At 42.0% G+C, this 18,116-nt stretch overlaps 1 protein-coding gene across 1 annotated transcript in view; it reads right to left on the bottom strand.

Annotated features, from left to right (window-relative positions):
• Positions 1 to 1,966: 1,966 nt before the first annotated feature.
• LOC306860490 (cadherin-like protein 26) overlaps positions 1,967 to 18,116 on the bottom strand; it is a gene marked incomplete at both ends in the record, with an annotated part of 33,586 nt that continues 17,436 nt past the window's right edge. Inside the window, 6 exons of the mRNA XM_079402225.1 lie at positions 1,967 to 2,171; positions 13,646 to 14,124; positions 14,850 to 14,960; positions 15,016 to 15,113; positions 15,202 to 15,471; positions 17,873 to 18,094. Coding sequence (XP_079258351.1) covers positions 1,967 to 2,171; positions 13,646 to 14,124; positions 14,850 to 14,960; positions 15,016 to 15,113; positions 15,202 to 15,471; positions 17,873 to 18,094 — 1,385 coding nt within the window. The remainder of the gene's footprint in view (positions 2,172 to 13,645; positions 14,125 to 14,849; positions 14,961 to 15,015; positions 15,114 to 15,201; positions 15,472 to 17,872; positions 18,095 to 18,116) is intronic.

Genomic DNA, 18,116 nt, shown 5'->3' with positions numbered 1-18,116 from the left:
ATTTATATAAAGTGTGAGTGAATTGAAACTGTATGGCTATGCTGTGGTTCCTGTGCGTGCGTGCGTGCGGGGGGCCTCCATGTCCATTTTGCTTGGGGCCCCCAAATTCCTTCAAACGGCCCTGTGCCTGAGTAATATTAATTTACCTAGGGATGAAATGATGTGTAGGGATGTTAACTGTAAAGATGTAAATCATCAGAGGGGTATCTGCTCAATGTATAATGATATAGTTAATGTCTTGCATGGTTGTAGTAAGCCATTTTTTAAATCGAAGGGTATAAGGAATAAGACTAGGCCTGGATGGAGTAAATATGTAGCTGAATATCATCGTTGAAGTATAAATTATGGCAGGTAGACCCAGGCAAGGGCCTGAGATTGAGTATAAGAAGTCTACAAATGCAAGATATAAGTATGCTATCCGTTTTATCTGTACAAATGAGCAAACCTTAAGGGCTGATTCTATGGCTATGAAGCTCCTAAATCATAATATTACTGTTTTTCGGAAAGAAGTCAGAACTCTTAATAGTTGTAGAGTATCTCTTCCTTGTACTTTAGATGAAGTTTCTGGGGCAGAGAATATTGCGGAATTATGGAGACAACATTACTGTAGTCTTTTTAATTGCATCAAAATTAATGTTATAATATGTAATATTAATTTAAATATTCAAGTTAATGATACAGTAGTGATTACGTCACGTGAGACGGATCAAGCTATAAGCAAATTGCCTCAAAACAAAGCTAGTGGCCTAGATAATATTTCTGCTGAACATCTTAAATATGGAAGTAAGAGGATAGCCCCTTTATTAGCTGTTTGTTTTACAGGCTTTTTGATTCATAGTGTATTAACAGATTCAATGTTGTCTGTTTTGTTAGTACAAGTTATTAAAAAACAAAGCTTGTATGGTGGGAACCTAGATAATTATAGACCTATAGCCTTAGCTAGTATCCTATCTAAAGTGCTGGAAAAAAATCTTGTTGGATGGGTTAAATGTGTTTATTAATTCTACATACAACCAGTTTGGATTTAAGGCTAAACATGGTACTGATCTATGCATTAAAGGAAATAGTAAATAAGTATAGAGATAAAACTTCATCACTTTTTATCTGTTTCATTGATGCATCTAAAGATTTTGATCGGGTTAACCACGCTGAGTTATTTTGAGATACATAGTGTATATGTTTCATTACTTTTTTGATAAATTATACTTTTATGGATTCATAGATTTTGGAGACATTAAAGCTTTACGAGTGACAGGTGGGAAACAAGTTGTGGCACAGTGATAAAAAGTGCTATTGTGAAGTGGTTACTGTAAAAGGGAACTATTTCAAGAGCTGTGTGTTGAGCATTTGAAAAAAAAGTCGAACAGATCAACACTGAGTTTTATTAAACATTCACCGATTCCCATTTGTCTGTATGAATAATACTAAAACCAGTCAGTTTTACATTTTTACAGTGAAGGATTAAAAACACCAGAAACAACAGAGCAGTTTCACGCCCAGAGGAACAACAGACCCAGATATGTCAGGAGTTTGCATAACACAGTCAAAATAGACATTCACTTCAAACACGCTTATCAGCAACTAAACATGCTATTATCACCATTCACCCATGTACTCTTAGAGAAAGTTTTATCAAATAATTACACCGCCATCTGTTTTTGTATTCTGCAAATTATTCCCCAAGAACAAAGTAAAAAAAAAAATACAGAACGCAAAAAAACAGAACAAAAGCTAAAAACCTGAGCTCACATAAAACGATTAATACTACTCTGTTGCTTTGTTGCAAAACTGTGTATTTTTACATTCAGGAAATGCAAGAGTAGTTATATTTATCCTCATTGGTACTGTAGAACTGTAGTAAAACGTTTGTCTTATATATATTTATGTATATATATTTAGGCTGTCTTGGTCGACCATTGATTTACGATGACGTCACATATTTAGGCTACACTTCCTGAGATAATTGTCACCTTCTCATCAGGTCAGGTCTGGACATTGCTGCTAGCTGACTGAACCGGCTGTCCAGATTTTTAAGCATCTCTGGATGAAAGTCATCCTCTGGAATGGATATTGCATCCAATTCATCATTGATTGTAGGCTGTCTTTCCTCTGCATAACAGCACGGTTTGTCAATACCAATCCTCATCATGGGCTTGGAGAGCAAGTAGTTTCTGAGTAGAAGGGAAAAAAAAAAAAACTATCATAAAAATTATTCACCATCCTGTCACACATTTGGACACACTTGACCAAATTTATTTCTCTGGATCTAAAAAAACCTGTAAATGCTTACTCAACTAACAAAGAAGATTCTCAGCACTTTGATTAATGTTCTGAAAAGGTTCTCTCGAAGTTATGAACAAATGTTCTTCCAGTAATATTAATAAAATATTAATTTAGAGTTATCTGCTCTTTACTATTGTTCTCAAAACATTAGCACAAAATCATTACTTATGAATCATTCATAGAAGGTTTTATATCTGAAACAGTGTTAAAACTTTATTTTGAAAGTCCACTTTAGATGTTCTACTAACTATAATTAACTTCAACTGTTCAACTAGCAGTCATTAGAGTATTAGTAGACTGTCTGCTGAATATCTGCTAACTTTATTTTGATGCCCCCCAACAGACATTCTACTGACATAAGTAACTTTGCAAGTGCATGTCAACTTATTCTACTAACCTTAAGCCTAACCTACTGTAACTAATAGTTCAATGAGAGTTTCTTGACACTTAGTTACAAAGTTCAAGTTCAAGTTGAGCTTTATTGTCATTCCGCTACATGTGGGGACATACAGTGGAATGAAATGTCATGCCTCGCAGCACCACGGTGCTACATAAATATAGACATACAACAATGAAGTAAAAAAACACTTTAAACCTATAAACACAATATAAACCTATACACCATAAACCTATACACAACTAACCTACTGACAGATTTTAACTATAAGTATACTATGTAAAAATATTTACCCTATACAAAAAAAAAAAAAAAAAAAAATAGAAGATAAAAAATACAAACTATACGAATGCTTCACATAAATACTGTACATGTGCAAAGAGAAACATTTTGAGTCAAGCAGCTGGTTGGGGAACAGTGCAGGATGATTTGTAGTGCATGAGCATGTAAATATACATATATTGCTGAGTCTTTTGTGGGATTGTGTACACACAGCAGTGTGTGTGAAGTGTCTAGTGCACATAGAGGAGAGTGTGTTACTACAGGTGGTTTGTACAGGCCCACTCACCTGTGTGTAGCACACTTCGAATTGCACAAAAAAGTTCCATACAGTTTTTTATTTGGTGTGGTAAGGTTTGGGGTGGGGGGTGGTCCATGTTTCAGGAGGTAGGGGTTTGCATTGGGTTTCAGAGGGGGGCGGGGTGGTTTGAGTTCAGGGCTCTCACAGCCTGGGGGAAAAAGCTGTTGAGCAGTCTGGCGGAGCGGGCTCTGATGCTCCGGTACCGTCTTCCTGATGGTAGGAGCTGGAAGAGACTGTGGGAGGGATGGGTGGAGTCCTTCAGGATGCTGTTGGTTTTGCTGGAGCATCGTGTAAGGAAAATGTCCAGGATGGAGGGGAGAGGGGCACCGATGATCTTTGCAGCTGTGTTCACTGTCCGCTGGAGGGTCTTGCGGTCAGCAGCACTGCAGTTCCCATACCAGATAGTGATGCAGCTGGTCAGCACACTCTCAATGGTGCCTCTGTAGAGTGTGGTGAGGATGGGTGGAGGGAGACTTGCTCTTTTCAGCCGGCGGAGAAAGTGTAGGCGCTGTTGTGCCTTTTTGGAGAGTGACATGGTGTTGGTGGTCCAGGTGAGATCCTCTGTGATGTGCACCCCCAGGAATTTAGTACTGCTGACTCTCTCCACAGTCGAGCTGTTGATGGTCAGTGGGGGGTGGTCAACGGAGTTTCTCCTGAAGTCCATCACAACCTCCTTTGTCTTCTCCACATTGAGGGACAGATTGTTAGTGCCACACCATTCAGCCAGCTGTACCACTTCCTCTCTGTAGTGCGTTTCATCGTTGTTGCTGATGAGACCTACCACTGAACTTGGCAGTGCAGTCATGGGTCAGCAGCATGAAGAGCAGCGGGCTGAGCACACAGCCTTGTGGGGCACCTGTGCTCAGTGTGGTAGTGCTCAAGGTGTTGTGGCCGACACGGACTGACTGAGGTTTTCTGGTTAGTGCTCGAGGTGTTGTGGCCGACACGGACTGACTGAGGTTATCCGGTTAGAAAGTCCAGGATCCAATTACAAAGGGAATTGTTAAGGCCCAGCAGGTTTAGTTTATTTATGAGCTGTTGTGGGATTATTGTGTTGAATGCCGAGCTGAAGTAGATAGGGTCTTCCTTATGTCGGCTGGAAATAGATAGAGCGCTCGATCGTTGGGAGGTGTGGGCTGTTTTTGTGCAGGTGTGTCATTCTGCATTTCAAACCGTGAATAAAAGTGGTTGAGTGCATCAGGGAGTGATGTGTCATCATCACAGGCCTGTGGCGGAGACTTGTAGTCAGTGATGGTTTGAATGGCCTGCCACAGGCTCCGTGTGTCTCTGCTGTCTGTGAAGTGATTGTTGATTTTTTGAGCATATGACCGTTTTGCATTTTTAATGCCACAGGACAGATTGGCTCTTGCTGTTTTGAGGGTTGCTTTATCTCCTGATCTGAATGCTTCATCTCTGGTCTTTAGCAGCCCACAAACCTTTGCTGTCCTCCATAGCTTCTTGTTTGCACGTGTGGTGATGGTCTTTATGACGGTCACATCATCAGTGCACTTTTTGATGTAAGCAGTCACAGTTTCAGTGTACTCATGCAGGTCTGTGTGGTTGTTGTAGGTTGCTGCCTCTTTAAACATGTTCCAGTCTGTGCACTGAAAGCAGTCCTGTAGTTTTGAGGTAGCATCATTTGGCCAAATTGTGATGAGTTTTTGAACCGGTTTAGCAAGTTTGAGAAGTGGTCTGTATGCTGGGATTAGCATAACAGTGATGTGGTCCGAGTACCCGAAGTGGGGCCGGGGTACAGCCTTGTTCTTTACTGTTGTGTAAACAAAGTCCAGTGTGTTGTTTCCCCTTTTTGCAAAGTTCACATTTTGGTAGAACCTTTGGCAAAACTGTCTTTAAGTTTGCGTGGTTGAAGTCACCGGCTATGATGAAAAAGCCTTCGGGTTATTTGTTTGTTGTTCACTGATGGCGCTATACAGTTATACACGAAGCGCGTCTTTAGCGTTTGCTCACAGGGGAATGTAAACCGCGACGATAACAATGGCCGTGAACTCCCGCAGCAGATAGAACGGTCGACACTACACAAGCATAAACTCCACCAGCGATGAACAGTGTGTTGATAATATCGCAGCATTGTTACAACAGTCTTTGTACGCACACAAGCCACCTCCGCGGGTCTTACCAGATAGTGATGCATCTCTATCCGTTCGGTAGCTGGTTAGTCTGTGCTGTTGAATGTCCGGGATGTTGTCGTTTAGCCATGTTCTGGTGAAAACAAACACACAATCCCTTGCCTCATGCTGTGTAGACCGACTGAGTTGAGTCCAAGTCCAGTTTGTTTTCCAGAGAGCGAACGTTTGAGAGCATGAGTGTTCGAAGAGCCGGTCTTGTGGGGTTAGCTCTTAGTCTAGCTCGTATACCTCCATGCTTACCGCACTTCCGTCCTCTCTCACACCGCTTGCGACGCTGCCTTGTGTGGGTAGCGTTAGTAGGCTAGGCCGCGGTCTCGGGGTCCGGCTCCAGCAGTAAACAAAGGCCTCATAGCTTCTCAATAGCTGCCGGCAAGAGTTGTTTTTTGTACACGTTGCCGATATCCAAAAGGCTTTGGCGATCATGTATGTGTTTTGGATTGATTTTCTTGCGAGTTAGCGGTAATTTTACACTATTTGGAGACGAACAGACGACATTAAAAGACATAAAAGCACCGTCTTTGGGACACGGAGCAGCCGCTGCATCTGACCGCGCCACCATCTTGGATCTTCAAAGTTACTTATAATTTGTAAAATGTCTGTGGACTATCAAAATAAAGTGGATCCAAAACAGTTCATTTGGACGTTCATCTAATGTTTTTTAAATGTTACTACATTTTTCAAAATGCTTACATACAGAAGTAACTTTGCCATAATGTTTGGAAAATTATAAAATGGAATGTTCCCTTTATGTTCAAACAAACAAACAAACAAACAAATAAAGCTTTTAACGTGTTTAAAAATGGGACGTCATTCGAAATTAATATTTTTATAGGCTAACTTAATAGGAACATTAACACAATGTTTTTAATTAATTTTACATTACTTTTTATCACAAAATTCACAAATTATAGTTGAGAAATGAAGTAGAGCAGTAATGTATGCTTACAGAAGCATACAATATTCTCTATTCTTTTTCTATCTACTTGTTTTCTTTTTATTACAAAAAAATGACCCCCTAATACTAGCATTCTATATTATTTTTCTTTTTATATTCTATTTACTTATATATATATATACATAACTGTTACGGGGTTGACGAGACGTGAGACGTGCGGATCCATGTGCAAAGCTTTATAAAACATTGGTCAAGACAGGCAGGGTCAGAGATCGGCAAACAGGTATGGTGGAGGCAAGACAGAGCAATCCGTGGAGCAAGCGTGGGTCAACGATCAGCAAACAGTATCCAAAGGGGCAAGGCAGAGAGATAATCCAGTAGCGAAAGCAATAGTCCAAACGGGGAGCAAACAAAGTCCAAACGGCAGAGGCGAAGGGTGAATCCAGGAAACACGAGCAGGGTCAAACACGGCAGGAAAACAAGGCAAGACTAAGACTAAGACTGGCTCTGTAAAGTAGCCATCCCTGGGAGAGTGATAAATGCTAAACAATACTCGGCCGAGAGCAAGAGCAAGTCCCAGGCTTAAATAGTGAGTGATTGGGTGATGGTGATTGCGAGATGGATATCAGGTGTGGGCGTGATAATTGTGAACAGCTGTGCGTGTCGTCAGTGCAATGAATAATGGGAAATGGAGTCCAATGTGCTGTGTAGTGTGAAAAGTCCATGTGGTGAACGGGTATTGCTTCTAAAACTTGATCTCATTCTCAATTGCTGGTTGAAAAAAGCAAAGATGATGTGAGAAAGGCTGAGCTGCAGTTAATATATCATGTAAATTATTGCTTGCACTTTATTCTTCAAAAAAATAGAAAAAAAGATCTGCACTGTTAATCTTTTTTTTGTGTTTGCCTGACGAAGGTCTTTGACTGAAACTTTGCTACTTTTAATTTTTTGAATAAAGGGAGATTAACAGTGTGCAGATCTTTTTTCTATTTTTTGATGATACTCTTTGATCTTGCACCTGGCCAAGACATTTTTGTATGTGCGTACCTTGATCCTTCTTTTATATGAATCTCATTTTATAAATGACCAAAACTTTGAAAAAACTTGCTGTAGCTGTTAATACTCACCCTGTATGTTAAGCGTTTAAACGTCTGGTCGATGTAGACTGACGATGGAGCCTGTGAAATGGGCTGCTGTCCTTTGTGCATCACCTGGATATCATGCAGTAAAATTAGCATTTTAAGAAAAGGTCTCCTGGGTTACACTTTAGAATACTGTTCCATCATTAATTAATGTCTACACAAGAACACATGAGTAATGCAATATTAGCACTCTAGTAACTACTAGCATCTAACAAGAAACTCTGATTAATGAATTAGTAAGTAATAGTACTTGTCCATCTCATGACATGTCCAGCTCATGACATTAAACCGAGCGGCACAAAGAGATAAAAGAGACATGCCTGAACGGCGAGTGACCAGCACCGGTTAAGTAAATGGTCTAGCTGACTAGTTGTGAGTAAGGTGTTAACTATACCCTTGATAGTTAAAAGCTATCTAAACGGCGTATGAACCTAACAATGAGGTCAACAACGTTACCTATGCTAGAGAACTAGCTAGTGAGGAGAGGAGTGTGGAAACGCCTTGTGAAATAACCCACAAGAAACAATCATGAGTAGACGACTAAATACAGAAAAATGCCAGCTGGGCGGTCACCTGGACAAACAAGCAACCCTGGGGACCTACTTCGAAAAATTGGTTACAGGGAGGGAACAAAGATGTGAAGAGGCTAATTGATGCCAAACACGTGGCATTAATTGGCATATGGAATGTAAGGACACTTTGCAAGGATGGAAGCCTTGAATTACTTGTCGACCACCTTAACAAGTGGATTAAATTAGACGTCATTGGTCTTTCTGAGGTACGTAGAACTAAACAAGGCATAGTAGAATATGCTGGGCATAAGCTCTTGTATTCAGGTGAAGAAAGGAATCATCAAGGATGTGTAGGTCTACTTCTTTCTAAGAAGGCATCCAAGAGTTTAATTAATTGGTGTCTTCAAGGCTAACCAGTGCGAGATTCATTGGTCAGGGTTATAGCATCACTATTATCCAAGCCTATGCACCAACTACCATATCGACGATGCTGTGGACTATTTTTATAATATTTTACAACACACCATTGATAACATGCCAAGAAGGGACATTAAGATCTTAATGGGAGACTTCAGCGCACAGGTTGGTATGGACAATGTTACATGGAAAGGTGTTTTGGGGCACTTTGCATATGGATCAATGAATGATAGAGGTGAGTGACTTCGACAGTTTTGTAGGCTCAACAAACTGAGCATTGTGAACACCTGGTTCAGCCACAAACCGTCACGACAGAATATGACAGATGATCAATTACATCATGACTGATCAGAGATGGAGAAGCTGCACCACCAATGCACGTAGCTTCCCAAGCGCTATAGTACCAAACGTGCTCAATGACCATAATCTTGTAATGGGCAACTTTAGGATGCGGTTTAAGGTCAAAAAGTGGACACACACCAAGAAGTTGGACATCGAAAGACTGTGTAATATTGAAGTCAAAGAGCTCTATGGGACCGAGCTTAAGAACCGTTTTTGAGTCACTTAGCAAAACAATAGAAGAATCCAGCTTGGACGATGCACTTGAGATTATCAACTTTAAGATGTGGTTTAAGGTCAAAAAGTGGACACACACCAAGAAGTTGGACATTGAAAGACTGTGTAATACTGAAGTCAAAGAGCTCTATGGGACCGAGCCTAAGAACCGTTTTGAGGCACTTAGCAAAACAATAGAAGAATCCAGCTTGGACGATGCACTTGACATTATCAACTGGCATGATAAAGAAAACAGCTGAGGAGGTAATTGGCTTTAGAAGACATAAAAAAGCTCCTTGAATCACAGACAAAGTCCTCGCATTGAGCGATGAACGTCGAGACTTGAGCAAAAAGAAGAACAAAAGCACAGGTGACATGTTTTAAAAACAACGATACTCTCAACTGAAGAGCGACATAGACGACAGGTTCAACAAACAATGTTGGGAAGCAGAAGAAGCAAGCCGAAAGAATGACATGCGCACTCTCTTCCAAAAGGTCAAAATGCTAAAGAAAGGAGTCAAAATTAATGAAAGGTGCGGTAACATCACAAACAAAGATGGCAACTTGCTAACCAAGGATACTGATATACTTAGTAGATGGTATGAGTATGGTAGTTGTCTTTACAATGCACCCATTGAGGCAGATGAGGATATTCTGGAGCAGTTTTGGCCAAACTGTAGGAGAGATGTGCATGAACCAGACTTCCTCGAGAGCGAAATTAGAACAGCCATCTCCAAGATCAAATTCCGGAAAGCTTCTGGTATCGATGGCATCGAAAGCGAGTTTATTAAAGGCGGTGGTGAAGCCGTAGTACATATTATGCACAAGATTTGCAATAAAATTTGGGTCACTAGTAAGTTCCCTACACTATGGACGAAGTCCCTCGTGGTCACCATCCCAAAAAAAGGGGATACAACTAAATCTGCCACTCAAGTAAGATCATCCTTGAGATTATCAGGAGCCGGATGAAGAACGATATTGAATAGCAGATGATGGAGGATCAAGCCGGGTTCAGACCAGGTAGAGGCACTATCAAACAGATTTTCTAACTCAGATTGATAGTAGCGTAGTACCTTACACTGCAAGACAAAGAACTTTATTTGATCTTTATTGATTTCAAGAAAGCCTTTGAGCAAGGCCTCTGGAAAGTACTACACCACTATGGAATACACCCCAAACTGATCAATCTGATTGAGAATCTGTATCAGAACACGCAAAGTGTTATTAGAGTCGGGAAGGATATAACAGATTGGTTCCAGCAAATGGTTAGTGTCTCACACTTTGTCTCCAGATCTATTCAACATCTACATGGAGCATGCGAGAGGCACTCGATGGCCTGGAGAGCCACGGAGCATGTATAAATGGCAGAACTATTAACAACTTACATTTTGCTGATGATATTGGTCTCTTGACACAAGTACTTAGACATGCTCAGGTCCTTTTGGACAGAGTCGAGTCGACCACTTTTATTTGAGATGGCAGCACTTAGACAAATACTTGGAGTTCGCATCATAGACAAGATGAGAAACGATAACATCAGAAAGGCTCTTAACCAGACAGAAACAATCATGCAAAAAGTACATGACAGACAACACCAGTGGTTTGGTCATGTACTTCGCATGACTAAAAACAGGACTGCAAATATCACATTGCATGGAAGAGTAGAAGGTACCGCAAAAAGAGGACGTCCAAGAATAACATGGATGTCATCAGTGCTGGCGAGATATGATATTGGACCACAAGCTCTAATGAGAATTGTGCAGGATTGAGACAGGTGGAATTTAGAGTTGACTCATGCGAGAGCCCACATTGCAGTGCAATAAACTGCATGGAGATATGGCGAAGAAGTAGTAATAGTGCTTATTCGAAGTGGTAGTTCACTATTAGCTAATCAGTAACTACTATTTTTTCATACCTCCCTAAGAACAACTAAGAACTACTGTATACAGGTTCATAATAAATGTGAATAAAACATAATGCATGATTAATTCTAAAGTGAAGGTCATGGTACCCCACTAGTAATGACTCAAGTATTACCAACTTCAGAAGGAATTACTAATTATTTGGATCAGTATTCTAAAGTGAAGATCATGATAACTGTCACGAATCAGGTTTATGAACTTCTGTTCACTCACCACCAGAGGTCAACCGCTCACCACATGGACTCTTGCACTACACTGCTGTTGCACTTCACCTCGGACTACAGTTCCCATCATCCATTGCACTGATTACACACACAGTGCTGAATGCACTGATTACACAGCTGATTCCCATCAGATATGCTACTTAAGCCATGGACTTCCTCTTTCTCACTGCAGAGTATTGTTCTAGCGTTTAGCACTCTCCTAGTGTTAGCTGCCTTACCGAGCCATTCTGTGTTTCTGTTTAGTCTCTAGTATTGTTCTCCGTTTATCACTCACCTAGTGGTAGCTGCTTTATTGGGACTAGTCCAGTTCTAGTTAGTCGTGTCATTTCGTGTTGCCTTGTTTCCTTTTTCCTGATTCCTGCCTGTGTCTCTTGACCCTTGTCTCGCCGTTCGGACTCTGTTTGTACCTCGTTTAGACTATTGCTCATGTTATTGGACTATCCCTCTTCTCAAGCCCTCTGGATATTGTTCGCCAATCAAAGACCAATGCTTGCCCTAAGATTACTCTTTGTCTTGCCTGTGTTATACCTGTTTGTTGATGTTTTGGCCCTGCCTGTATTTTTGACCACGTCTTGGAATAAAGGTTCCAAATGGATCTGCACGTCTCACATCTCGTTCGCCCCGTAACAATAACTCCCTAGTATTTACTCCTTGTAAACTTTTGTTTTTGTAAGATTCTGGTTAGAAATTAATTTAGCTAGATTTGGTAACACTTAAATCATTACAAGTGGTTTACCGTGATCTTCACTTTAGAATACCGATCCAAATAATTAGTAGTTTCTTCAGAAGGATGTAGCAACACTTGAGTCATTACTATCCAAAACCTTAAATTTATCTCAAAAGCTTACAATGACGTCAGTCAATATTAGGGAGTTAGGATGCTTTTCACTTTAGAGTGCTGATCCAAGTAAGTAGTAGTTTCTTTAGAAGGATTTGATAATACTTGAGTCATTACTAGTGGGTTACCATGATGTTTACTCTAGAATTAATTATATATTATACATAATTCATATTAATTATGAATTACGAATTATTAGCACTCGGGGTGGGAAGGGTTGGCAGCCCAAACCACATTCTCCGTGAGGAGGAACCCTTTTTGAAGCTACAGATCGACTCATGGAAGTATACCCCCAGGGGAGCCCGAGAGGGGGGGAGAATGAGAACCCCAATCTGATAGACCCAAGGTTACCGACCAATGGCAATGGAGAAACGATAACGACCGCAGTATGCAGGTGCGGTAAAACCTGCAAAAACAGCCGTGGCCTGAAGATCCATCAAGCCAGGATGAAGTGTTTGGAGAACGAACATGTGTCACAGCGCACAGATGTTACATCTGATGAGACGCAGGAGGAGCCGAGCCAGGAAGCACCCCATAGTGCTCAGAGCCTCCGTGTGCCACTAACCGTTCCCCCAAGTCTTCTGCCCCAGGCAAAGTTGCGAATCAAGTGGCCACAGGCCTGTAAGACGGCAGTTTGGAGGCAGTTCGACGAGGACGTCGACAAGGTGCTTGAAGCAACAGAGAAGGGAGATGTGGATCGAAGGCTGCAGGCAATGACAACCATCATCTCTAGCCTAGCTCAGGAGAGGTTTGGTGTTGAGGAGAAGCGATCAACTCCAATCACCTACTCCATGAACCATAGAGCAGCAAAGATCCGGAAAATCCGGCAGGAGTTGAAGTCCCTCAAGAAGCAGCATAAGGAAGCCAGTGAAGAGCAACGCCCCCCCCTGTAGGAGCTGAGAGCTGTCTTGAGGAAAAGGCTGATGACCTTACGCAGAGCAGAATGGCACCGAAGGCGTCGAAAGGAGAGATCCAGAAAGAGAGCTTCGTTCATTGCCAACCCCTTTGGCTTCACCAAACAGCTCCTGGGACAGAAGCCTGACGGAAGGTTGCTCTGTTCAAAAGAGGAGATTGACCAGCATCTGCACAGCACTTACAGTGACCCTCTCCGGGAGGAAGAGTTAGGCCAGTGCAACATCCTTGTAGATCCACCTCCTCCCTCCGAGGAGTTTGACAGCAGGGAGCCACGGTTGAAAGAAGTCCAGGAGGTTGTGCATAAAGCACGATCTAGCTCTGCCCCTGGACCAAGTGGAATCCCATACAAGGTCTACAAGAACTGCCCCTTGCTACTCAGGCGACTCTGGAAGATCATTCGAGTCATTTGGAGAAGAGGAAAGGTGGCACAGCAGTGGAGATTTGCTGAGGGAGTCTGGATCCCCAAGGAGAAAGATTCCAAGAAGATCAATCAGTTTAGAATAATCTCATTGCTGAGCGTGGAAGGCAAGATCTTCTTCAGTATAGTAGCAAGGCGTCTGACCAACTTCCTCTTAACTAACAACTACATAGATACATCTGTGCAAAAGGGAGGAATTGCTGGAGTCCCAGGTTGTTTAGAACACACGGGAGTGGTGACTCAGCTCACCCGGGAAGCTCGTGAATACAAGGGAGACCTCACGGTACTGTGGTTAGACTTGGCCAATGCATATGGCTCTATCCCCCACAAGCTGGTCCAGACCACCATGACCAAGCACCATGTGCCACATCATATTGCAGATCTGATCTTGGATTATTACAACCATTTCAGGATGCGAGTCTCTGCAGGAGGTGTGACATCAGATTGGCACAAATTGGAGGTGGGAATAATCACAGGCTGCACCATCTCTGTGATCCTATTTGCAGTGGCTATGAATATGATTGTCAAATCGGCAGAGCCTGAGTGTCGGGGGCCCCAAAGCAGAGGAGGGGTCCGACAACCGCCAATCAGAGCATTTATGGATGACCTGACAGTCACTACAGAGTCAGTGCCAGGAGGCAGGTGGATACTCCAAGGGCTGGAAAAGCTCCTTCGGTGGGCTCGGATGGAGTTTAAACCAGCCAAGTCCCGTTCGTTAGTGTTGAAGAAGGGCAAGGTTACGGACAGGTTCCATTTCAGTATCGAAGGGACAAAGATACCATCATTGTCAGAACAGCCGGTGAAAAGCTTGGGCAAGGTTTTTGTCAGCAGCCTCAGAGACTTCGCATCAGTCCAGTCTACCTGCCAGGAGCTGGATAGCTGGTTAAGAGCAACAGACCGTTCTGGCCTCCCCGGCAAGTTTAAAGCGTGGATTTACCAACATGGTATACTGCCAAGAATACTCTGGCCGTTACTTGTGTATGAGGTTCCCATTTCCACGGTGGAAACCTTGGAAAGGAAGGTCAGCAGCTGTCTCAGGAGATGGTTAGGGTTGCCTACGAGTCTCAGTAACATCGCCCTCTATGGAAACACCACAATGCTCCGGTTGCCTCTGAAATCCCTGGAAGAGGAGTTTAAAGTGACTCGGGCACGCGAGGTGCTGATGTATAGAGACTCCAACGACCCAAAGGTGGTTCAGGCAGGAGTGTTGGTGAGGACAGGGAGGAAATGGAGCGCCCAAGCCGCTGTGCTGGATGCACAGGCTCGACTGAGGCATAAAGAGCTTGTGGGAGTGGTGGCCCGAGGCAGAGCGGGCTTGGGGATGTTCCCAACGCCTCCTCGACATAAAGAGTGGAAGGGGAAGGAGAAACGTAGCCGAATATATGAAGAGGTCAGAGCTGCTGTGGAGGAAGGAAGGACGAGTAGAGCAGCTGGAATGGGGCAACAGGGGGCCTGGACCAGGTGGGAGCAGGCCATGGACCGCAAGGTCACCTGGACGGAGCTCTGGCAAAGCGAGCCGCACCGCATAACCTTCCTGATTCGGGCAGTGTATGACGTCCTGCCTAGCCCAGCAAACCTCTGTACGTGGGGAAAAGCAGACACACCAACTTGCCATCTGTGCCCAGCTCGTGGAACGCTGGAGCACATTCTGAGCTCCTGCCCAACAGCGCTCGGCCAGGGTCGTTACACTTGGCGTCACAACCAGGTGCTGAGATCTATTGCAGATACCATCAGCAAAGAGATCAGCAAAGGCGGCCGAGGGAGCAATACCACTCGCTCAATCGCATTTGTTAGGGCAGGAGAACAGCCACAAGCAGGGAGGAAGGCACCAGCAGGGATCCTGGCATTAGCCAAGGACTGGAAACTCTCTGTGGATTTGAAGAAGCAGCTGAAATTCCCCCAGCACATCGTCAGCACAACTATGAGGCCAGATATTATTCTAGTCTCAGAGAGTACCAAGAATATAATCATCATGGAGCTGACCGTGCCATGGGAGGGCCGCTTGGGAGAAGCCCATGAAAGAAAGATGACCAAATATGAACATCTGGTCATAGACTGCCGAGCACAGGGCTGGAAGGCGAGATGCATGCCTATCGAGGTTGGCTGCAGAGGATTTGTGGGGCGTTCCCTCCACAAAGCCTTTACTACGCTGGGCATTGCAGGAACAACAAGGAGCAGGGCCATCAAGAACACCACCGATGCAGCCGAGAAAGCCTCGAGATGGCTCTGGATCCGTAGAGGAGCACCATGGGGGCAAGCGAGTGCTAGCTGAACACAAGTCGCGGTCTGATCAGCCGTGGCTGGGTCGCCTGGGCGAGGGTGTCTGATGTTGAAAGACCCGAAACACCCGAGGACCCCAGGTTACATCACTGATGATGGGTTCAGGTGTGTTTCAAGAACTGAACCTTTATACAGTAGTTCTTAGGAGTTCTCCAGGATATATATATATATATATATATATATATATATATATATATATATATGTGTAGTTATTGATTAGTTAATAGTGAGCTACCAGTTTCAACTGAGCAATGTCTTACTAAATTGTTTATCATATTTTCTTGTAAAGTATTAGTGGTTACTACAATATTAATAGTGCATTAGTCATTTGTTCCTGTGTAGTTATTTTCATTAATGATGCAACAGTATTCTAAAGTGTTGCTGTCTCGCCTTTATGGTAGCAAACAGGATGCAGAATTTCAGTTTAAGGTAAAAATAAGATCTGCTTTTAACATTTAATTTCATTTAAACATTTCATTTTTTATTTTTTATTTTTTTTATTCATGAACAATTTATCATACACACAACATACAGGATATTTCCAGAAACAATATAGATGATATTAAAATAAATGATTCAACTTGGTTTGTCAGCAAAATATTATTTCCCAGAGTGCTCTAATTCACCCCAATTGTCAAAGAACATGAAGAGTTTTATTGTTACTCACGGTTTGTGATGTGACCTTCTGGCTTGAGTTCATATTTATTGTTGCATTTATATTGTTTACGTTGGAAGAATCAGTTTTGTGAATACCTACGCTGGAAGACACCTTCATGAAGACATCATGATTTACATTAAAATTTATTCAAGACAACAAATCTTTAGTGTTTGATATAAATATGGGTTGAACTTATCAATACTTTACAGTAAGGTTTTGTTTATTATAATTAATTATGTACTAACCATGCTCAAGTTTACAGCAAATTGAATCTATAAAGGTAATGTAATGTTATGCATGTTATTTTACAGTATTTGTTATATTACAATAATTAATTACAACACTAACAACAAGTGTGTATGTGTGTGTCTGTGTGTGTATCAAATTATACAAGGAGATGTAGCCTACTTGATGTCATTTTTAACATTAACATTAACAAATGCTGTGTGCATTGTTCTTTCATGTTTTGTTTTGTTTTGTTTGTTTTTTTCATAAATTACTTGAGCTAATGTTTACATAAATCCTTGTTGTAAAGTTTTACCTAAAACTGAATAAAATGCACAAATTCAAACATTACTAGTTGTGTGATGAAATTACCATGCAGTCTGTTCCTGGATTTTCCGTATTTGTTTTGTTGAGATAACCGGGGCCATCATCCATCATAATCATCTTCTTCTGCGTCTTGCAGGACATCAGTAGACTCATTAAGCACATTGCTGAAATATAAAAAGTGAGTGTTTCTTTCAAGCATATGTTTGTGATTTTACTGAGGTCCTTTCTATGTTTCCGGACCTTGATCGTGTAAGGACCCTTTCTGTCTATGGGAGGGTGAGAGAGCTCACGGGATGCATCAAAAATATCTTAATTTGTGTTCCAAAGATGAATGGAGGTCTTACGGGTTTGGAACAACATGAGGGTGAGTAATTAATGACAACATTTTCATTTTTGGGTGAACTATCCCTTTAAGATGTTTTAACTATAAACTGTTGCTTTCAGCTAAAATATCCAGTCCGTAATAGTCCATAATCCATAACATTGCTTCTTCCGATACATTTTGATGGCACCCATTCACTGCAGAGGATCCATTGGTGAGCAATTGATGAAATGTTAATGTGGGGTTATTGATGTGTAACCATAGGCTGGCTTGGGTTATATGATGCCCCTAGAGGGAGCGAGAGCGACACTGATGTGCCAGCGAGGCCTATACATGTAATGCTGTTTCAGAGTTTTCAGTAAAAGCACGTAAATACAGTTCGAATTCAGAGTCTTTATTTACAAGACACGATAGTTTAGATTTGTTCAGAACAAACAATCTCATCCACGTCTTGGATGGCCTGAGGGTGAGTAAATTGTCAGCAAATTAAAATTTTTAAGTTAACTATTCCTTAAAATTAACATTAAAATTACCCATATTTTTCCCCAAATGCAGAAAAACAAACATTCCAAGTACCTTGCAGCAAAACAAAACTACAGTATTTACAGAGAACAATTTAACATTTCAAAACTGTACGTGTCGTTCAAAAAACAGGTTTTTATAGGTTTCCATAGCAAGTCTTTTGCTGTTTTACCGCACCTTTAATGGTTGGATTGACTTGTACAGAAGGATGGGTTTTCAGTATTATGAAACCGTTTTCAAAATCCTTCATCACCTATTAGTACTCATCCAAACATTAGACATCACCATCTCACCTGTGAAAATCAGAATTGCAAGAATAACCATCCAGGCGGCAACAGGCCCCATCCGAGTCTGCAAAACCGTCCTGACATGGCAGTTGGGAGTGATAGAGCAGTCACACACTGTGACCGTCAAGTTCTGGATGGAGTAAAATCCCTGCTGGTCTGATATTTTGATCTGGAGGAGGTGATGTCCTGAATACACACGTGTTTCTTTTATAAGACTCACCGTTGTGCCTTCAGGAGAAAAATAGTGATG

Source organism: Barbus barbus, assembly GCF_936440315.1.
Source record: "Barbus barbus genome assembly, chromosome: 41".
Classification (NCBI taxonomy): Eukaryota; Metazoa; Chordata; class Actinopteri; order Cypriniformes; family Cyprinidae; genus Barbus; species Barbus barbus.
The sequence above is the reverse complement of the archived record's forward strand: the minus strand, read 5'-3'. Positions and strand labels throughout refer to the sequence as shown.